Here is a 22,763-nt window from a genome sequence, read left to right on the forward strand (position 1 = left end):
AAATTTAAATAAAGGTCATTCACAGCTCCCTGAGTTATATATAGAGCTAAGGAGTAAATAATACCCTGGAGGAGGCAAGCTCCTCCAGGGAGTGGAATGATGGAACCTCCCCTTCAGGGGCAGTATACCTGATGTCCTGCTTGTAGGTGACTCTGCAGGGAGATATGTTGCTGGATTAGAGGGAGGCCTTTGGACACTTTTTATGTTCTACTGGGGTGGCGTTAAGAAGACCGACAGAAAGATAAATCTGGATTATGAAAGCCCCATTTACCACCACTTTCTTGGAATGAACCAACGTTCTGCCATTCTGTACCGCAGAAGGAAGGAAAGGAAGGGAAAAGGGAGGAAAATATCTGTGCAATATATACTTTAGGCAGTACCCAGTCTGGAGCAGTGTTTCTCAACCTGAGCAAGTTTAAGATATGTGGACTTCAACTCCCAGAATTCCCCAGCCAGCCAGCCAGCCATTCCCCAGCTGGCTAGGGAATTCTGGGAGTTGAAGTCCACGTATCTTAAACTTACTCAGGTTGAGAAACACTGGTCTGGAGGGTATCCCACGGTTTTTCGTGGTCTGTTCAGGAATTAAGTCCTGCTGCACGAAGCGACCGTATTCCCACAACACACTTAACCCAGTGACTGAGTTTGCTTGTTTCTTCAGGTCTATGCAATACACCAAACCATCCAGCCAGCCAAATGGCCATGAGCACAAAAAGAACTAATCAGGGGTAGGTGGCCCTGTCAACTGAATAAATAACCTGCATAAACGAATGCAGGTTAACCCTAACCAAGCTTTCTCGTGTGAATGGAGCTGCTGGTCTTCCTCTGCCTTGGTTAAGCGTGGTGTTGTGCAAATCCACCCAGGGTTTCCCAAACTGGCTCTGACTGCATGCAGACAGTCACTCAGTGTGGAAAACATGACCGTACAATCCATGAATCTGGTACCCTCCCTCCTTGCCCATCTGCAAGCTGGCGCCCAGCACTGCACAGAACCAAGCCCGGGCGGCTGTATTTGCATACGCCGCGCCCGCCGCCTTATAGGCCACTCCCATTAGCCGGCTGGGGGGGGGGCGAAGCGAACGTTCGCTTCAGGCGCATGCGCAATTCCTCCGCCCGGCCTCCCCACGCTTCGCCGCTGAGAGGCGAGCGCCGCTCGGCGCATGCGCCCTCGGCCTGCGCCGGCCGCCTCCGCCGCGCCCTTCCCGCCTCCGGAGAGTGCGCAGGCGCAAATAGCGGGCCTCTCCGTTTCCTGAGGAAAGGAGGGGGCTCCGTCCTGCTTCCTGTTTGGTCACGTGTCCTTCCGGGGCAGGGTCGTAACTTCGGGAGGGGTCGTTCCGGCCGGCTGCGAGCGAGCGAGCGAGCGCGGGCAGGCGCCGAGGTGACGCCTCTCCCCCGGGCCGGTCAGTGCGGGGAGCGGTTACTGCGGGATGCGGGGTCTCGGGGCCGGGACGTGGGGCGGGGCCTCCGCCTTCGGGCTGGCGGCTCGCGAGCGCCTCTCCCGCGGCCGGCCGGGCTTCTGCCTGCAGGGAGCCTGCGCCGTCCTCTCCCCTCCTCTCTCCGGGGGCGCGGGGGGGCCGGGAAAAAGCCGTCTTCGCTCTTTGGGCTGGCACGTTTCGGCCCCGTCGGGTACGCCGGCTCTGCGTGGCGCCTCGGGCGGGCGCGGCGGGCCCTGTCCGGGGAGGGGTCTCGGGCGGGGCGGGGCGGGGCGGGAGCCTCCGGGCCCCTCCGCTTTGCCTCTCGGGGGGCGACTCCTCCCTGACCTCATTCCGGTTCGGGCCCCGAAGGCAGGGGTTCCGGAGGGCTGGTCCGAGGACCCCGGGGTCCCCCAAGACCCTGTCCATCGAGACCACTTGCCAGATGGGGAAGGTACCGGCAGAACTGTAAAACCAGCTCACGCCTCTCGTTATTGTTATTTTATTATAATACGTACTGTTTTTCCTGACACACATTTTACTTACCTTCACGTGCCGTGGGTTTAATAGCTATTTCTAGATGATTCAGTAGATAAATATGCTTTGAATGCCTCAGTATTAATTCTGAATATGGTAAAGATCAGTCAGCATCACCCATTCAACAGCAACAGGCAACAATCGTAGTCTGCTGGACGGAGCTCGGCCCTTACGAAATCTTCAGCTTGGCTTCCTGCTTCACCATTCTGATGGGAAGTGGAATTACTCAAAATTCGTTTCCTCCGGGGCTTGCGTGGGCAGAAAGCTGACTTTCAAGGGAGGGTGGTTAATACCCTTTCAGCGCTCGCCCTGTGGCCTGCCATTGCTGGCTACGCCCCAACTGTTGTGGCCTATCAAACCATCCTAAGGGTCCATCTGGCTTTTCCTAAGAGACGTGGTTGAGAGAAGAGCAGATGGCTGGTTCGCCGGGGCTGGAAAACACTCCCTGCCCGGTGCAACGATTGTTAACTCCCCAGTTATAGGATCAGTTGCAGTTTTGCTGATTTGTTCCCACATGGTGACCCAGCTGTATAAGTTGCTGACACCCCCCCACCCTTCCTCCCACCATGCTGGAGTGGAGGGTGAAAATGCATAGTTGGCTGTAGGTTGGTTGTGGAATACTTCAGCAGAAACTGAGAAATTGCTGCTGCTTGTGCATAAATGCACCGTCCTGTTCCAGTTTCTTCTGTGCATTAACTCAGCTGCTAAATCAGGGTTTCATAGGAAGTCATTTCTGTCGTGACAAAGCCCTTCTTTAAGAGAAACGTATTTTATGGTTCCTCACATCTCCCACAAGAGCAAGGAACTCTGGATCAAGAAGGATCTGCGTCAGCCATTGAGGCAAAGCTGAGGATGGAAGGAGTTGAACTTAAGGAGGAGTGGCAAGATGAAGATTTTCCAAGGTAAGGCACAGCTGACGTGTTCTGGTTCTCTTCTGTTGGAAAATGATGTCAGCTACTGTTTGTATCATTTGCAATGTGGCCACTGGATACGGTTTTCAGAAGGTGCATCTGTTAGGGTGGAACCGTACTGCATTCAGTGAGCGTGAGCGGATTGCAAATGCATAGTTTGAGTGTGGATTGATCTTGGTGGCCAGTGGAAGTTTAGAGGAAGTTTAGAACAGTGTACAAAAACTTTCTTGCCTCCTAAACTGGAGCCAATTCTTACGCTAGCTGCAGCAACGATATAAATTAATGCAAGGTATTGCAACAAGGTAATATGATGTTTAAATGCCTCTGGTAGTCGCAGTCCTGGTTAGCAAAGGTGTCTTTTACATTGTGTGAGGTGGTTTATGCAGCAAGGGTTGAGGAGATGGTGCAAATATCACAGAGACAAGTTGGACCTTTGTGCAGTCCTCAGATGTTCATGTCATTGCATGTCTCCTGAGTGATCCTGATACAATAGGACTTACGAGTGGTCTGGACTGTGGAGGTAATTGTTGTGTCCACTTGGAACCGAGTTACTCATGAGCTGTTGCAGCTATGAATAGCCAATACGTTCAGTCTTCCTGAAGGAGGTTTCCTTTTAATAGGGATCTTCCTGTGACTCTGTGGCAAATCAGCAGGCTCAACTACACATTACACAGATCAGCAACTAGTCTGTTTGTTCGTGGATGTCCCTGCCTCTGATCATGGTCTCCTTTTGTAGTCAAGTTGTTTGCAAACAACTGTTGTGTACTTAATTTTTCAGTGTCCCACAGAGTTGTACAAAAGGAAATAGGAGGGGAAGCAGCTTTGATCTTGACCATATGTAATGTCTGTTCTTTTTCCCAGACCTTTGCCAGAAGATGACCATATTGAAGCTATACCTGATCCATCTGAAAGGGGGGACCGATCTGGTGAGTGCATACATCTAAACTGGAGTAGGCAATCTGATGCCCTCAAGATATTTTGAACTTTGCCTTGGGGCTATGGCTGGTGAGGCAAAAGTTGATGTCTTGCCTGCCACTGTCAAGATAATTTTTTTTAAATTAAAATTGTGAGGGATATGCTGCTTGATCTCATAGCCTTTTCTGGAAGCTGATGGAGGAAGAATAAGAAACTGTGGTGGAAGATTTGAGAGATTCTGATGTTCCACTTCAGGTTTTGTTTTGCCTGATATTCCACTGGCCAGTTACAGTGCTGTAGAAGTGGGCAAAACATTTTGATGTTGAAATTCTCCAGCCTTGAAATGCTCTGTTTTCTCTAGGCATTTTCCAACCTTGGAATAGGCTGTGGCAGTCTTCCCAGAAGTGGTCTGACCTTGAACTTGGCTGTCATAGTGTGAAAATGTTTTGAAATCAGACTCCCTTTGATAAGGTCAGAACACTTCAGTAAGAATGGACTGGTATGTTCAGGGCCAGTGGTGTTTGGGCTTCAAAACTGTGTTTGCTTCTAATGGATCATAAAGGACAGAAAATAAAGAGAGTGTTTTTTATGAAAGATACTGTTCACTTGGTTTATTAGAATGACTACAATTATGTAATCTCTGCTGAAATGTCAGCACTGATTTCAAATAGAATAGAAGCAGTCTTGTATTCATTTACAAAACTGTTGAATATAGAATTAATTTCTTCGCTGGGTGATATGCCCATTTGATCTCCCTTTGAAAAAGTAAAGTAAGATTGTAATATAATGCTTATTATGTTCAGTGGACCATCAACCATTAGTACTTTGGTCCTTCTAAGCAACACCAAGTGAACCTGCTTTTATCCATCCATCCTCTTCTAACGATCCCTTTTCTAGTATTGAGGCTGCTGTTTCTAGCCTTAACATTTACCATGAAATCCCTTATTATCTTCCCCTACCTTTCAACCTATTAGAAATTAATGGCAACAAGGTTAAGAAGAAACTAATAGCTCCAAATATGAACTTGACTTTGGATCAGAGTGAAGAATCCATTTTATCTGGGTTAGCAGAGAGTGGAGATATTGACCTCGATGATGTAGACACACCATCGGAGAACAGTAATAATGAGTTTGAGTGGGAAGGTAAGGCTTTTTTTAAAAAAATAGCAATGAAGCTTTGTGCTTACGTATGTTTCCTCTGCTGCTCAGTGGAGGCGTTCTGCCTGGTTAACGTCCCACTGACTTTTAGTTGACTCACTTGTAGTTGCCTGGGACAGTTTCCTTGGATCAGATTTTTTTACAGCCGATGTCGGCAGGCTTTATGGTTCTGCTGACTGAGTACTGGAACAAAAGGATAGTTCAGCTGGCAGAGACAGCTGCCAGTTGCTTCCAAAGAGCTCTGCCCCAACCCTGCCAGCAGAGGGACAAAGGTACAGCTCTGTACCTGAGGCTCCAGAAGCTGGAGGGTACAAAACGCCCCATCCTGGAACATTGTGACCTTGAACCAGACCCATTTTGGAAGTGGTTTGACTTCAGAATGGAACCACTCCGAGTTGTCTGAGAAAAGAGTCCATTGTAAGGCGTGCAGGACATTTGGAAAGACCAGTTCTGGGTCAAAGCATCCCAGCGTGGAATGAGTTGTGCACTTCTGTTCTGAAGCGTAGGAGTCTTACTCTTCGTGGGCCCCCACTTTGTAGCACTGACTCTTTTTGAAAGCTGTGAGGTTGACCAGACCCACGCTGGCTCTTTAAAGTCTTGGGTCAGCTTGGACGGCGGTGCCCTTCTTGCCTCAAATGACCATCTCGCTTGAAGCGCAGGTGCTTCTCTTTCCTCTGCCTGCAGCCGCTACAATAATGCGAGCCTCTTTTTTTGTGTGGGGGAGGAAGAGATTAGAATTTGGCCATGTAAGATTAGGGGGAGGCTGAAAAAGATTCTTTATTTGCACGTAATTCAAACTCAGCTGTGGATGTTCAAAGGGGATTGTAATGGTTGCCTATTCTAGAACACTATCAGACTCATAAGCAGGAATGCAAAGATATCTGATTTATTAAAGAATAGTGTGCAGGATCACAAAGAAAGCTGAGAATGATAAAAGCGCGCCAAATGCAAACTAAAAACCCTTGGTGCAAATGAGGTCCCTCCCCCCGTAGAATCTTCCCAAGCTCACAATCCCGGGTGCTCCTAACGGTTCCTGATGGTCTGCGGGAAAAGTCCTTGAGCAGAGAACATAACCCAAACACATTCCATTGTAATGAACACAGATAGAGAGCTTGGCACAAGGTTTCACAGCAGCTCCCTCCCAAACAGAAACGTGCGTCAGCGCCATGGCATGTGAAACGTTACGATGTACAGTGCGCATTGAAACAGTGAACATGACAGGGCTAGTGTGTACACCTATGGGGAAAAAGGAGGTTTATATTGCCTTGGTTGAGTCTGCCTGGGAAGACTGCCTTTTCCTTTGGTCTGCTTTATATTCTCCTGGGTCTGTAGGGTAATATCTCTGTATTTTACAGCGCTAACGGGGTGAATTTGGTGATGCTTCACTGAGACCGCTGATGGCGTGGGTGTCTCAGTTCATAGAGTTATTAGAATGAGAGTTCGAAAAACAGAATCGTTGGCTGTTTCCCAGAAGTACGTACATGTGCATTTCTTAACCTGGCAGAGCTAACAGCCTCAGAGTTGCTGTCTAAAGGTAGTCCTCACTTAACAACCACAATAGGGACTGGAAAACTGGTTAAGTGGGCTGGTCATTAAGTGAGTCACCATGTGACTGGACCCAATTTTACAATGGTCGTTAAGTGAATCCAGCTTTCCCAGTGGACGTTTTTTGCCAGAAACCAGCAGAAAAGGTCGCAAACCACAATCACGTGACAGCAGGACGCTGCAACTGGTTGTAAACAGGAGCCGGCTGCCGAGTGCCCAAATTGCGATCACGTGACTGTGGGGGTGGTTTGCGATGGTTGTGAGTACAGGTCGTAAAGCACTTTTTCCAAGGCCGTTGTAACTTTGGACCATCGTTAAATGAACGGTCGTTAAGTGAGGACTACCTGTATGTTCTTCAAGGCTGACACTCCCACTGATACGGAAAAAAAAAGCAGCTATTTCTGATTAACGTAATTTCTTGCTGGGACAAAACTGACTCAGAGGATAACCTGTTTTGGACCCTCTGACCCCGGAGCAGAGATTAAGGAAGCAACCTTTTCCGTTGGAATATTCCGGCGCCCAGCTTCAGACATGCAAATAAACCTTGTGGTGTGCTGTTGCTGATTTGCGCAGTTATTTCATAGGCATTGCAACTGGGGGTGCAGAATGCACAACTCTGCAAGTGTGTGGATTTTACTTTGGGCAAGAGGGTGGAGTGGCACATCATTGGAATAAGGTTTCTATCTCTTCTCTTTTTAATGCGGCTGTCTGCGTTTCCCTGGAAGGATAGTTTCCATTAACAGCTTCTGTCCTTGGAAACAAACTACTCACTTGCTGCAGTAGTTTTTCCCGCCTCCGTGGTAAGGCTTGTACTACTAAAATTCCTTTTTCAAAGCCATGAGGATGATTTAGTCTTCACTAGGCTCCCCAAGATCCTGCGTAGCCTTGATTGAACGACTTGTCTATTTGCATGACTGCCACAAATCAGGGCAGTGAAATGATTTTACACCAAACTCACAATCAGTGGGAAAATAGTAGCTGAAGGGAGGCCACCCAGAGACTGTCAGCTGCTCAGAGGGTTTTCAGCATCAGTCTGCACCACCCTAAACATTCTGAATTTGTTTTTAAAAACGCCACGTTTCTTGAACTCAGGTGCGTCGGACTCAAATGCTGATTACTCTTTTTGTGGGGGGCAACTCTGACGTAGAGAAAGAAAATCTAATATAATCAGAATGAGAGTCACTTACGTTGATTTTAAAAATCTGCCAGGGATTCCAAGTGTTCAAAGGGAATGAACGTTATATTTCCAAGTATCTTGACTTTAAAACCATCCTGCTCAGTAACTGCTTAATCCCTTGTTCAGAATGCAGTACGGTTTCTGTAAGTGAATGTTGACCCTCTAAAATATGAGCCTGTCGGTTGTAGAGACTTAACCTACAAATACACCCAGCAGCCCAGTTGGCCTAATGCGTAACGCGACTTCCCATCCTTTGTCTACATCGTGGCTAGACGATCTTCCAAAGCAGAAAAGCACGGATGCTGTTAGGAAGGGGTCACTTCTGGAATATACAGCGTCGGAAGAGAAGGAAGAGGAGCGGAGGTGGCGCATGTACCAGATCGGAGACCAGGGCCACCGCGTAGATATGAAGGCAATTGAGCCCTACAAGAAAGTGATTAGTCACGGAGGTGAGCACTAACTGATAATGCTTTGTTCACCACACCAGCTCTCTACAACTGAAGGAAGCCTTAAGATTATGACTATTTTTTCCCCCCCAGGTTACTACGGGGATGGATTAAATGCAATTATTGTGTTTGCGGTTTGCTTCATGCCAGAAAGTGGTCAGCCAAACTACAGATACTTAATGGATAATCTGTTTAAGTAAGTGGTGTAGTGAACATGTAAACCTGCTTTATGTGGAGTTAGGTCTTTGATCCATCTGATCTGGAATAATTGTTGCCCCGGGCCTTGGAGCAGCTGGGAGGGACGTTCCGTAACCCTTTGTATAGGAGATGCGAGGGATCTTGGTGTGCGAAATACCACCGAGACAAGTCTCTCCCTTCCAAACTGTTGCTACAGTCTTTCTCACTTCCAAAGCTTAATAAGAGATCAGACTGGATGGGGAGCTTCTCTTGTCACACAGCTTTCCTTTTAAACAGTTAGACCACTTGGAGGCCATGGCTAGTCTGTGAGCACGTTTGTGAACGCTCAACACATTCCAGTCTGTTGACACAGTTCACAACCTCACCCCGCGTAAGTTGGCTGCCTCATTTCAGGGGGGTGCTGATCTCATCTCGCTCCTGAACCTTCACTGGCAAACTGAGATACTGAATGCAGAAGTGCCCTGGGACTGGGTGTGTTTAAAATCTTGGTGTAATTTCCTCTTCCTGCTACTGATGGGGGAGAGAGCAGATTTTCCTTGTGGTGGGAACATGATTATTCTTCCTGATGGCGGGGGGGAATAGCCCAGAAGCCTGCAGTGAAGGAAACTAGGATGCCATGGGCATAATTGAACTTAATGGGAAAATGATTAAGGCAGTCTTTCTGGCTAGCTGGATGAAGACAGCTAAGTCGTAATGTGCTTGCTTCATTCTTAGTACTGTGGGATGTATAATCTCAGCAGATTATTGTCTAATCTTAGTATGAACCAAGCTGCCGCAACAGGTGAATGCTGTTTCTCTCTTTTCCTTCCCACAGATATGTTATTGGCTCCCTAGAATTATTAATAGCTGAGAGCTATATGATCGTTTATCTGAATGGGGCAACCACACGAAGGAAGATGCCCAGTTTAGGTTGGCTCAGGAAGTGTTACCAGCAAATTGATAGGAGGTAAGATTAAAAAGGGAGAGGGGAATACAGGAAAAGGCACCTGGTGGGAAGATCAATATTGAGTTCTTTAAGTGTGCTACAGGTAGTCCTCACTTAATGACCATTTGTTTCATGGCAGTTCAGACGTACGACCAATCCTCACACTTATGACTGTCGCAGCATCCCTGTGGTCATGTGATCGCCATTTTCGACCTTCCTGGCTGGCTTCTGGCAAGCAAACGTAATGGGGAACCACATGATTCGCTTAACAACCACATGGTTTGCTTAACGCCTGTGGTGATTTGCTTAACAACCACTGCAAAAAAGGTTGTAAAAACGGGTTGGATTCGCTTAATGACCACTTTGCTTAGCAGTCGAAATTTTGGTCCCAATTGTGGGCGTTAAGCAAGGACTACCTGTAGTTGGTAAAGAGGATATGTCTCATATATGACCGGGATCATCACGTAGTTTTTTGGGAAGAGTGGTCATTGCCTGCCGCTGCCAACAACATCTCTGCTGTTTCCATTGCCTTTAGGTTAAGGAAAAACCTGAAATCATTAATAATAGTCCATCCTTCCTGGTTCATTAGAACACTTCTGGCAATCACAAAGCCTTTTATTAGGTAAGACACACAATAGTTATCCTTTTTTATTTTTTAAAGCTAGCATCGGTGTGCTTAGCGCTGTGGTTGTAACTGTTTTCCTGTCTCTTTCAGCTCAAAATTCAGCCAAAAAATCAGATACGTCTTTACCTTGGCAGAGCTGGCTGAGCTCATTCCCATGGACAGCGTCACCATCCCCGAGTGCATAAAACAGTAGGTCGCTCTTCTGTGTTCACCATCCCCAAAGGGTGCCTGAGTGTTTAGGTCTGAAGGGCTCCCCCATCGAGCTGGGATAGAGTCGTATTGACCCGCCACTTCCCCACAAATGGGTTTTCCCTGGAGTTGGCCATTAAAATCCAGAAGAATTGCAGGCAGTCTTGGGGGCTTTCCCGGGGAAGCCACCCACCCTTCTTCATCTTTGAGGCTTGTTCTCTCTCTCTTTGCTAAGCAGTGTCAAAAATTCTGTGCGGCGTATAATCCTGAGAAAATCTTTTTCCTTCCCCACTGAATATGTGGGGAGAAGCGATAGGCGGTTTCAGGCCATGCGGATATATCGCACCGGACCTTTGAGGTGCTGCTGGACTGCATGTCCCAGATTCCCTCACTACTAATTATTCTCGTGGAGGCAGCTGGGAGTCCTGCTTCAGCAACATCTGGAAGCTCAAATGTTGGGCATCCAGGTTGTAGAGGATGCTATCCCAGACTGGGCCAAACATGTACCAAATACTTGAAAATCCTGACCTTCATTAGTAGGAATGCGGGGTGTGTCTGTGGGCTGTCTGCTAAATTCCTGCTCCATGTAGACACTTTATTTACACACACACACACACACACACACACAGAGTGTGTGTTTGTGTACCCTTGTGTGTGTGTTGCTAGTTTACTGTAACATGCAGCAATGCAGAATAAGAGAATGGCCTTTTATATTAAGAATTGATCAGATCAGAGCGATGATTCCATTTCTTTCAGTGAATTCTAAAAATCCATGCTCAGAGGCTGGCAGGCCTGTCTTGTCTGTCTGTCTCTGTCATGGGATTGTTGAAAGGACATTGATCAGGAGGGACGGATAGCAGGTGACCATGAAAGGTGCTTTGGGAAGCAAAGTATCCCAAATGAGAACTTCCTCTGAAAGGGCTGGCGTGGGACAGCCCCTATAGATAAGCCTTGTTAATTAATGCCAGTCCCCGTATTAGAAGATCGGGGTCAGATTCATACCATGAGAGCCCAACCGCTGCACCTTGCTGCCCTTTGGGGATTATTATGGAGGCCCCGAGTCAAACCTCTCTTCTGCCCTGCAGCTCACTAAATAAGTTTGAGCCGACAGCTTCCTGCGACCCTAATCTCCTTTCCCGGGGGTCAAACCCCAGAGATGCCTGGCTGCCCTGAACTTGGAGGGAGACCTGTTAGTCTCTTCTACAGAGAAACAAACTTTTGCTTAATGTCGCTTTTATACGTTGGTGATCAGAAGCGCTTGACTAAATACATGCGGTTGGCTTGGGTTTTGCGAGTTTCAAAATTTGCATCTTCTTTACTAAAATCAGATTTTCCCTACTAAGGTATGAAGAAGAAAAATTTAAAAAGAAACTCAAAAGGTATATGCACTTCTTGATCAGGAATGTGTGTTGTCTCGCCTTTTCTGCTCCTGTGCTGGCTTTGGGGAGGGGTGGGGCTGGCTGGAGTGCACGCAGCATGTGGGAATGGGAATCCACACCCGCAGAACCTTGCATTGTTCTTGGACTAGCTTATGCTGGGCTGCCCACACGGCTGCTTGTTTCCAAAGTACGATAAGTAATCCCCAAAGCTTGGTATTTGCTTCTAATTATAACGCTAACCTTCAAATCTAGAGCTGCAGATTGTTCCCGTTAAAACTGGGTACCAATGGCTGTAACAACACTTCCTTAATTTTAGACTGAGGGTGACTATGACTCAGTCAGCATTTGTTCATCTGCCCTAGAAGCTGACGGAATTACTTTTTTTTCTATTTTGTGTTGTCTGCATCTGCAACCCCCCCCCCCTTTTCCCCCATTTATCAGTGCATGCTGAACATTTCTGGTGGTGCTTTTAACAATGGTGGCCTGCTAATAAATTCATCTTGACCCTACTGAGCACTCATTGCTATGGCTAATTAACAAATCAACTTGATCCAGAATGTGCTGATTGTCTATAACTGTTCCAAATGCCCCCCTTTTTTTCCTTTTGAGGGAGGGCTCAGAATATTGTGTACTTGGCAAAACCAAAAAGCTAGTCCCATCTTCAGAGCACTCTCCCAAATGGAAGACAAACATGGGCTGGATCCTGTAAGAAGCTTTCATGGGAAGATCATCTTCCATGTTTAATCCACCCTCCCGTGGAGCATTGCAGCATCAGAAAGCAGTGTTTGGAGTGGTTACATGTATTTTAGGGTTTCCCCACCCCAAACGGTGTGGCAGCTTTTATTTCTGACCAGATCAAAATGAAATAATAGTTAAAATAAATTCTTTGAGTCCTGATACTGTGTCTTTGAAAGTTTACAACTGTGAAGGCAAAGAACTGGCCTAGGCCTAGAAGCAGAGATGTGATTCCCTTCTCTTGGAACAGTGAAGGGAATTATGCATAGTTTGGCCTGGAGGTTAAAGGCACCAAGCTAGAAACCAGCAAACCATGAGTTCTAGTCCCGCCTTAGGCACAAGGCTAGCTGGGTCCCTCTCTCAGTCCTCGGAAGCAGCAGCAGAAAATATTGCCAAGAAAACTGCAGGGACTTGTCAGGCAGTCCCCAAGAATCAAGTCTGACTCGAAAATGGTGGAGGGAGGGGATGTTTCACCCAGCTGGATTTGCTAAAAAATCAGATAGTGCAACTGAGGTGTCTGTGTGCGTGCCTGGCTGGGGGAGGCCGATCTGCAGATCCTAACTGGACTGGCACAGGTTTCTAAGTGCAAAATGCTGCAGCTGATCCACAGCTCTGTCCATCAGTGATGAGTAGCCCTTGGCCACGTGTTTGGGCCTGTGGGGGGATGCCAAGGTTGGGCACTTTAGGAAAAGAAGCTGCATGGTCTGTTTCATTTCCCAATTAACTATCACTGTTCAGAGTTCCCCTTACAGTTCTGTGGGAAACTTGCTGCTTTAACTTGTATTAACTGTTCCATTGCAGTTGCTAAATAATAAGTCTCCCCCCCCAACCTCGTAAATAGAACTTTTAAAAAGACTGCAAAATATTACATATTTTTCTTCTCTCCAATGAGCAGAATTGACCAAGAACTTAATGGGAAGCAGGAGCAGAAGTCTGAACAGTAAAAAAAAAAAAAGTATTTTGGATTCAAGTCAGGAGTGAAGAACACGCTGGGAAATTTGATGTCCTGAAGAACACGCCGGCCTTCTGCTTCCAGACTTGGCCTGTTGGATGGCGCACTGCTGAGTGGTTTGCAAGTCCCAGGTGATGCTGACACTTAATAGCTGCCTTTATTATAACTTTTATACTGCAGTGTCACAAGGCATCCTAGGAGAGGCACCCATTTTTATACTGCGATGCTTATTCATGAAGTATTTATATGCTTAAATGTTAAGGAAAGAGATAATATATATTTTTATGACTCCTCCACCAATATTTTATAATGTTCGTCTGCAAAAACCTCTGAGATACACTAGCCCACCGATGACTGTTGCCATTCATTTAGGAATAAAACGCATGGGAATTCCTTATATACGGTAAAACGCTTCTTAGCTAAGGAAATGAGAAACGTGACTATGGTTATTTGCTACGCTAGCAAGATCCTTTGCTGTTTCCCGTGTTGGATGGGCCCAACCCTTGAGTTGGGTGTCCTCAGCACAAAATGGATCCAGTCCAAGCCCTTCTCTGTTGAAACTCTGGTGTTTCAACTGCCTCACTTCTGAACAGAAAGATCCAGTAATTGAGGACACTAGCAGCACCAACATTAAAAGTAATGGGCTGGTGGAAGCTGTGTAGCTCCGGATGTCCAGTGAGTTGGCTTATTTGGGATACTGGGTGGCGTTCCAGAGCAGATTGGTGGCGGCCTGCCACCACCCAGTTGTCTCCTTCCTTCCACGGAGGATGGCTTAGTGCAGCTTCTGATGTGCCTTGCTGTTCTGCTGCCTACCCATAACGTGGAGTGGAGATCCAGAACATGGTGTCAGGATGTGGCACTCAAGAATAGAGGAAGTGCGCCCAAAGTTAAGGCCAGGGACAGCTTAGCATATGGAGGCTGTTCTCAAGGGCAGGCCAGCCTGTGTCGCTCGCAAAGCACCGAAGGCGGCAGAACAAGGTAACGTGGCTATTTTGTACTTTGAAAAGGAAGGCTCTTGAAACTGCACTTTCCACTAGCACTAGATTCACTTTATAAGCTTTTTTTTTGTTTTTTTTGAAAAGGAGTCTATTTTTTCTGGTGCACGTTCCACCTGTTTGAAGAAATGGCTGCTTTGAGTGGCCTGACTCAGTTAAGTGTGAAAGTGTCATGTGCACTAACTCCTAGTGGGTTAATCATCAAAGTAATAGTGGATTGTAGCAGCAGAGATGTTAAGTATTTTGAAAGCTTGGGCAGAACTCTTCAGAAATATTTTGTTGTTTTTTAAAACTTGTCTGTGTTGTTAGCAACACAGTGTTATCTTGTTCCCAGTGTTTATGTGGGAAAAATACTGCCGTGTGTCAGCTGATAACCCAGTCAATAAATAGTGTTTTTACATGAAGAATGACTTTAATTGGATATTTTGTCATAATCACAGCTCTGACACAGTCCCACAGGAGGTTGAAATGGTTGTAGATTCAATGTGTTTTGGTTTAACAGAGGAAATTGTTTTTCCAGAGTATCTACTGTGGTTTTTTGGTTGGAAATTTATGTTTTTCCATTTGGTATAGAGCAGTGTTTCTCAATCTTGGCAACTTTAAAATGTGTGGACTTCAACTCCCAGAATTCCCCAGCCAGCCACACATCTTAAAGTTGCCAAGATTGAGAAACACTGGTATAGACTATCTGCAGAAAAGTTGCTGGGCATCTTCCTGCCCTTTTTACCTGTTTGTGAAGATACTCAGGTGTCCACTTGAGAAACAAGAAAGTTGGGGCTAAGCTGCAGGACACGCAATCTCCTTCTTTCCCACCCTTTCTCCAACCTGGTTCCTTCCAGATATTGTGGGATGGTAATTCCCAAACTGGTCTGTGGCCACATTGGCTGGAAATTTCAGATGGACACCAGGGTGGAAAGGCCGTATGAGAGCCGCATTATTATTAGACCAATTCAGGATCACAAAATAACATGCCAGATTTTGGTATCTCATCAGCTAATAGAGCAGACAAAGCACTACAAGAAAAAGCTGAATGAAGTTGGAACAATGGAATTTGCATTTAGTCTGTCTTCAAATGGAAAAATGCAGACGTTCAAATCACGCCCTGTGAGGTGGTGTGATAAAACCACCAAAAATTGAGGGTTGCTCTTATTTTTGAAAATATAAAACCTATTCACCACTGTAAGCTCCTCAGAAGAGCTTGGAATGCTGTGCGTAGAGTCCAACTTCCAGTTAGTTCGAACAACAGTCACCAATCTTCTCCAAACTACAGTTCCGAGCACAGGAGTAATTCTGCGATTTGTAGGGTCAGCACTCCTGGGGAGGGGGCAACAGGTCGGGGAAAGCCGGTTTACATGCAGGGATGGTCAGGATGCAAATGCCAGAAATGTGCTGCGTATTTCAGAGTGCTAAAAAGGAGAAATTCCTCTATGCATGCCTCATGAGATACCAGTTTCAAACCTCCTCTCAAAATCTGAGAGCAAATTTTGCTAATTTGCAAAGGAGGCATTTTTATCAGCTGATTGCATTTCCTGTGATTCAAGGTGAAGATGTGTTCAGTTAATAGACGAGCCGCTCGTGTGTGTTGATCCAGATGATTCTCAGTGGAGCAGTTGTTTGGAACTTTAGCAATTGGGTAAATCTCTAATAAATGTCTTTTTGAGGAAAGGAACTCTGTGGTGGTTTATTTTGGAGTGGCTATATGGGAAAAATCCTGTTAAGCAAACACTTGCTTCTCTTCTTTCCTGGTTTTTGCTAGAATAAAGGTTATTCTCGCTGCCCGCCCTTCGTGGAGCTTTGGCAAGATCGCTGCAGGCCACATTTGCGTCCTCGTCTGGTTTCAAAGCGGGTGGGGAGGCCTGGGCCCCTGGTCCTCCTGGGGTCCATTTCCACAATCTGCTGCGCAACGTGGCTAGCCGGCTAACGGAGGCGGGGCAGGGTGGTGCCTGATGGCTTTGAATCCATTGGGGTTGCACCCTGGGAATGTAAGGATGCCCTGGAGCACGAGTTTCCTTGGCAGCAGTCCTCCGGTGTTTGCTCACGGAATGTTTCTCCCGTTCAAGTTACAGCCTAGGGTCTCCTGGTGGCCTCCCATCCGCGGGCCACCCAATAGAAGACCAACACTCCGGATTGAGCAGCACAAGGAAGAAGTAAAGCCCGTGGGGCGTCGGTGCTCAGAGACGCCGATCTCCGTGCACTCTCGGCTCCTGACACCAATCGTGCGTGCCTCTGCCCATGTGCAGAGTGCGTTTCCCTGCCATTCCTAGCAGGCAGACCTCCGGCCTGGCTGGACAACATGACGCCGGTACCAGTCGCGCTAATCGGAAGGCGATTCCCGCTGATTTGAACGCGCCGCTCCGCACACGCGGGCTCCAGAGGAAGCGCGGAGCGACCCCAGCGGCCGCCTGCTGCGCGCATGCGCCAAACCTTCCGTACGTCAGGACGTCCGGTTCGCGGCCGAACAACGCCCCCTTTTCAGGGGCGCACGCGCGCGCTCGCCCCTCTGCGCCTGAGACGCAGCAGCAGCTCTATGGTCACGCCCGCGGCCTCGAGCGACTTCCGCTTCCGGGCCCCGCTCGGTGGTGTCGGAAAGAGGCGGGGGACGGCGTCGGGGCCCCGTTTCTCCGCATCGGAGGTCTGGAGAAGCCGGCGGGCCCCGTGCGGGCGAGGGGCCCTCCTCGCCGAGGTAGCGCCTCGGGGTGTCCTCGGGGCGGCGCGGAGCCGCTTCCTCCCGCCCTGCGCCCCGTTGCTGCCCCCCCCCCGCGGCGCCCTTGTCCGCCTTGGACTCTGCGTCCCATGCTCCGCGGCCAGCTGGGCCTGGTTGCCGCTCCCTCCCGGTCAGCGCAGGCCGTGGAGTCTGGCGCTCTCGCGGGGAAAGGCGGGCAGGGGTCCCCCCAGAGGGCGGGGGGGCGGGCGCGCAGGAGGGCCCTCGGCGGGGGCTTTGGGGCTGGCGGGGACCCCCGGCCGTCAGAGTCCAGGCCCGGCACCTCCTTATAGCCAGAAACGCTATAGAAAGGAGGAGCGTGCCTGCGTGTCCGTAGGTGCACACGTGCACAAAAGAGGCGGTCGAGTGTGGGAGCCGAGCCTCTCCGCGGGGCAAGCTCTGGGGCTGGCGGGGACCCCTGTCCGCCCAGCCGAGGAACGGCCTGTGACGTAGCCAGAAATGCACGTGAAGGAGGCGCGCGCCTGCGTGTCTCTGCTTCCCTGTGTGTAATTGCACGCACGTGCACGAAAGAGGTGTCTGGCCTGCAAAGCCAAGGCACGGCGTCTTATAACCGGAGAGGCACCTGAAGAAGCGCGTGTGTGTGGGTGTGGATGCGTGCAGGTGCACACGTCCTTGGAGGAGGTGGTGATGGTGGGGGTCCCCAGTGGGGGCCAAGTCTCTATGCAGTACAAGCTTTGGGGCCCCTGGCCTGCAAAGCCGAGGCCTGGCCTCTTCTTAGAGCCATCAATGCATCTGAAGGAGGGGCCTGCGTGTGCATGCATGTGTGTGCAGATGCACATGTGTTCAAAACAGGAGGTGGAGGTCGTCAGCGGTGGGGGCCAAGCCTCTCTGCAGCAGGAGCTTTGGGGCTGGTGGTGGAGAGGCATCCAAATGTCGCTTGCAAGAATAGCTGGCGGCCCTTTTCGCTGCGTTTCTTTGTCTTCCCCTTCAGCTGCCAACGTCTTGGTCTCTGTGTGTCCCTCAGAAGTCAAGCACGACAAATCAAGCGGCGCTTTGCTGCTTTTCTGGATGCTGGGTAGATCGAAAACAAAACCCCTCTTCTGAACCTTAGCAAAATGGTCCCTGAGGGTTCTGGGGCTGGAACCAGGATTTTAGCAGAATTTCTCGAGTGCTTGCAGGTTCACTAATGTCTCTGGAAGGGCATGCAAAAATTTAGCAGAGCATAGTTTCCTCCTTGCTTGGTTTCAGGTAATCATTTGCATCAAGGTGATATTTAAAGGCCGGGAAGTGGACCAACCGAAACAAATGCCATGCATATTTATTTTTTGCCCATCCTAATACTTCTGACAGAGAGCCAGTTTGGTGTAGTTGTTAAAGGCATCAGGCTAGAAACTGGGAGGCCGTGACTTCTGGGCCCACCTTGGGCACAAAGCCAGCTGGGTGACCTTGGGCCAGTCCATCTCTCTCAGCCCCAGGACGGAGGCAATGGCAAATCACTTCTGAAAATGTGCCAAGAAAACTGCGGGGACTGGTCCAGGCAGTCTCCGAGAATCGAACGATATATATGTATTATATATAATCTGGCACATTGCTTCATTAGCCACTATGGGGGAGAAGTGTTTGGCTTATAATGCGTCTTGTCTTCCAATTGTGCACCCTAATTTCCCACGAGAGCAAAAGATTCAGTGATGTATATTTTCTGCGTTAGCATAGAAAATATACGTTAGCGTACGTTTGCAACTTCCATCCCCTTTGCTGAGGAAATAGGCACGCTAGCTATAATTTGCACACCGTGCTTCTTACGTAACCCCTCGTGGGAACTTCCACAGCATAAAAGCGGTGCAGGCTTTTCCAGCAATAGTTACTCCTTGTGAGTTAGTTTTGCTTTTAGAAACAGTCTGTATGGGTATGAGACTTGCAAAGAATTTGTGAAGCTGTCGCATGTTCTTACGCATAGCAAAAAAAGTTCTGCTTGAGCTTTGCTCGAGGCACACCCGTGTTTTACGTGACTGTGATTTGAAGAGCGGGATATAGGCAAGATTTAATCTACAAGCAAGCCAAGTGATGTTTTATGCTGCTTTATTCTAATTAAGTGTACTTTGTGAGAAAGAGAGAGACTGGGCTGTTGGTCTTGGAACTGGCTGGAAGCTCTGTTACCCCAGCCTCTGTGTGGTGTCCGCTACCCTTCTCTCAGCCAAGATAACTCTTACCCTGGATTTCCTAGGTCTTCAGTGAAAGTTGGGTGGCTTCAGATCTGTGGATGATCAGCATCTGCTTTCTTATTCTCTTGAACCATGGCTTACCAACTGTATAGAAACACCACCCTGGGAAACAGTCTTCAAGAAAGCCTGGATGAGCTCATCCAGGTAGGAAACAGCTTCTTTTTATTTTGATCTGCCTAATAAATTGTTGAAGTAGCATAAACATCATTTAAGTAGGTACGCATTTATTTGCAGCCAGAGCTCAACACCATAAGTACTGTTTAGGTAAAAGCGCGATGCAGCGCTGGCTCTTCCCAGCCTTTCCAGCATATCCTAATTGGGGATAGAAGCAAAGGTTAAGATGTCTGTGACGATAGGAGAGCTTTCACAAAGGAAGACGGTCACTAATAAGAGTAAAAAATGATGATTTAAACATCATTAGAATTCTGCATGTGTACTGTGGTTCAATGAGATGAGAAATACCAGTCAAGCCGTGTTGGTTGAAACCTTAAACAGGAGATTCTCTTCTGTGCCCTAAAACGGGTTTTGGCTGCGTTAGGCTTGGGCAAACATGATACCATAATCAGAGTGTGAATATCAAAACAGTTCTCATTTTAGACAGGTGAATGTTTATCTCTGGAGTGAAAATCATCCTTGGAGTTTAAAGTTTCTCTCTTACTCTCTTCCTGCCAACCTGTCAGTCTCAGCAGATCACTCCTCAGCTTGCGCTTCAAGTCCTACTACAGTTTGACAAAGCTATCAACGCTGCATTAGCACAGCGGGTCAGAAACAGAGTCAATTTCAGGGTAAGAAACGCTAATTAGAAATAGCTGATGGCTTCAGCCGGTGTTGACGGAGTTGCATACAAACGTTGTCTGACTGCAGCTCTTCCTAACAAGCAGGTGCAGAAAACAGCACCTGAAAAGACGTTGGCAGGATACATCTCGGCGTAAACCATCTTTCCTTGATTGGTGCCTTTCCTTTGTAAAGAGCTACCACTCCCAGCTCTCTCTGATAAAATCAGACATTTGGTACTTTAAAATCAAATACAGAAATGGTAACATACAGTAAATTGCTGTAACACCGTGACTGGAAGAGCTGCATGCTAAAAGTGTCTCACTGACTCAGCATAGCAAAAATGTTCAGGGGAACAGCTCTCTTGGGAGGTTATTCTAAAGTATATTACAGCCTTTCTCCACCTTTTGACCCTGGAGGAACCCTTGAAATATTTTCCAGGCCTCGGGGAACCCCTGCACATTCAGGCTCAGATATAGGCCGGGAGTTGCAAAAGTATTCTATTTGTTTCATGGGTAGGCCTGTATCGATGCATGAACAGTGTTCTTAAACTAAAACAAAGAATGACACTGACTTCTTTAATGGGAAGTTGCCCAAATTTGAAATAATTTTTTAAAATAAATCATGATCTCCCAGGGAACCCCTAGGGACCTCTCGCGGAACCCGAGGGTGCCACGGGACCCTGGCTATATAATACTATGCCAACCAACCAACAGTTTGGTTACAGCTTGGCTTGCTGTCTTATTTAATCTATTCCAAAATGGATTTCATGCAGGCACAGCAGCTTTTTTTCATGCTGAAGCCACCGTTTAATTCTGCTTCCTTTTTGGCTTCCCTTTCAAATATAACGCTTAAAAATGTATATAGAAATAGCCACTTCAAATGCACAAAAACGAAGTGTAATGTTATGCAAACCTTCCAAACACTGGGATGGCTCTGTTCCATGCCTTGGATTAGCGAGCTGAGCCGCAACTACGGGCAGTTGCAGAAAGAAAGGGAAGGAGGGGATGGATTGCAAAATTCACAGCAGAACTCTCAAGCTTAGTCTGTCTCCTCTTGTTTGATTCCTGCCTTTTTATTCAACAATTAAGATGCAGAAGCAAAAAGTTAATGTGCTTTCTAGCATTCCCCAAATTCTCTTGCTCATGGTTGTTCCTTTAATGATCACAAGGGGGTGCTATAACTATGCCCTTCCCCAGAATTGCTTTGGAACAGTGTTTCACGCTGGCTGGGGAATTCTGGGAGTTGTCCGCCCAGTTTTAAATGGTCAACCCTGCTTTCGAATATATTAGGGAGGAAGGGAAGTGACAGGCTTCCAAGGCAGAAACTCAGCAGCACAATTCAAGAGACGGTTTTATCTTTTCACTTTTTCTCAGCCCCTTTTTCTCTCCTTTCTTCCCAAGGGCTCCCTGAACACATACAGGTTTTGCGACAACGTCTGGACGTTTGTACTGAACGATGTGGAATTCAGGGAGGTCACGGAGGTGGTGAAAGTGGATAAAGTCAAAATTGTGGCCTGTGATGGGAAAAGTAAGTTTGGGATTTTTGTCTCTGTCTCTCTAGGACAGCGTTTCTCAACCTCCGCCACTTTAAGCGGTGTGGACTTCAACTCCCAGAATTCCCCAGCCAGCAGATGCTGGCTGGGGAATTCTGGGAGTTGAAGTCCACACCGCTTAAAGTGGCGGAGGTTGAGAAACGCTGCTGTAGGGAGATACTGAAGCCAGGCAGCTCAATGTGCTGTTAGGATCTCTTCCCTCTTTTGAAAAGTGGGTAAGAAAATTGCAGCTACAGGACTGGCGTGACCTGGGTGAGGTCTCTCCTTGGTCTTTAAGAAACCAAGATACTTCAGGAGTTGACTGAAGGCGGTTTGTCAGTTAGCGTGACAACGTCTTTAGTTACAGTTTTGCCTGCCAAAATCAACAAACGTAGTTTTCCAGTAAGAAGAGGAACTTTACCTCCTGTTAACACACAGCCTCCCTGTGTAAATTCGACAGCTTCCTTCCCCTGCCCGCATGCAGTTGCCACGTGTGGCCTTCAGGATGCGGGGGTGCAGCTGCCTCCTGCTGTCGCAAATGCGGGAACTTCTGGAGCTGGGAATTCTCAGGCACGTGTCCTTCCAAGCTGCTGACAGATCTGCGCACAGTGGCCTGCCTCCTCTTGCTCAGCTTATTCGTCCCGAGCAGCAACAGCAGACACTTTGCTCTATTGTTGATTGATTGATTGATTTATGAGATTGATATGGCCACCCAACTCACTCACGGTGACTCCGAGCATGCGCTGGCTGGGGAATTCTGGGAGTTGAAGTCCACACACCTTCAAGTGGCCAAGGTTGAGAAACACTGCCTTAACCCCCTCACCAAACCGGCTCTCTTATGTTGGGAATAAGTCGGCCTAAATTCCTTCTGTTTAACTTTGTTTTTTTTAGCTGCGTTTCTCAACCTGCGTTTTTCTTGCTTCCAGATACTGGTTCCAATGCTGCGGAGTGAAGAGGGATTGGGGTTTCTGGGCCCACATTGACTTGATGGGCGCTTCCCGGGGAGGAGCGTGGGCAAAGACTCTGTCGGGAGTTGTTTTAATAACGCAGACAGAAATCATCTTTGCTGGATCGCCTTGCGGAACTGTCTTAGCGAGATCCCGCAAGACTCCTCCGGGCTCTGGCTCGGTCATGAAGATAACCAAGCTTGCTTTTTTTTAAGAAGAGGAACAAAAATAAGGATGAAACATGCACAGCTGCTTTTTGGTTCATCAAGGCCATCAATAAATATTTTATTTAAAACTTCTAGTGGCGTGAGAAGTGTTTAGTCCTACGTCTCTCTTCCTGTGTAAGGTCAGTCCTTGGTGGAATTGCTTGGGTTTCCCCCCCCTAAAATCTTACGACTTTGCAAATCTTGGAGCTTTGAAAACATAGTCCACCTCTTCTGGTATGCTTTAAACATGAATTTGAGAATGGCATGTTCTGTTTCCCCTGTCTTTAAAAGAAATGTCCAGATATGGTCGTACATATATATAA

At 47.8% G+C, this 22,763-nt stretch overlaps 2 protein-coding genes across 3 annotated transcripts; both read left to right on the forward strand.

Moving 5' to 3' along the window:
* Positions 1-2,216: 2,216 nt before the first annotated feature.
* Positions 2,217-15,764, forward strand: BNIP2 (BCL2 interacting protein 2). Of its 2 annotated transcripts, XM_063314456.1 has the most exons (10): positions 2,217-2,848; positions 3,719-3,783; positions 4,747-4,914; positions 7,924-8,100; positions 8,191-8,293; positions 9,110-9,241; positions 9,756-9,842; positions 9,936-10,034; positions 11,378-11,413; positions 13,044-15,764. In XM_063314456.1, exons 1-10 carry the CDS (start codon positions 2,799-2,801, stop codon positions 13,090-13,092), a joined length of 966 nt encoding a protein of 321 aa, XP_063170526.1. In that variant the 5' UTR covers positions 2,217-2,798; the 3' UTR covers positions 13,093-15,764. The 2 variants fall into 2 exon arrangements, with proteins under 2 accessions (XP_063170526.1, XP_063170527.1); XM_063314457.1 differs by lacking the exon at positions 11,378-11,413 and having other exon boundaries at positions 2,224-2,848.
* An 872-nt stretch (positions 15,765-16,636) lies between these two features.
* Positions 16,637-22,535, forward strand: GTF2A2 (general transcription factor IIA subunit 2). Its single transcript, XM_063314147.1, has 5 exons — positions 16,637-16,778; positions 18,982-19,123; positions 19,660-19,764; positions 21,157-21,283; positions 22,214-22,535. The coding sequence occupies exons 2-5, from the start codon at positions 19,052-19,054 to the stop codon at positions 22,237-22,239; spliced, it is 330 nt and encodes a 109-aa protein (XP_063170217.1). The 5' UTR covers positions 16,637-16,778; positions 18,982-19,051; the 3' UTR covers positions 22,240-22,535.
* The last annotated feature ends 228 nt before the right edge of the window (positions 22,536-22,763 follow it).

The sequence above is a fragment of the Candoia aspera genome, chromosome 13 (assembly GCF_035149785.1).
Source record: "Candoia aspera isolate rCanAsp1 chromosome 13, rCanAsp1.hap2, whole genome shotgun sequence".
Classification (NCBI taxonomy): Eukaryota; Metazoa; Chordata; class Lepidosauria; order Squamata; family Boidae; genus Candoia; species Candoia aspera.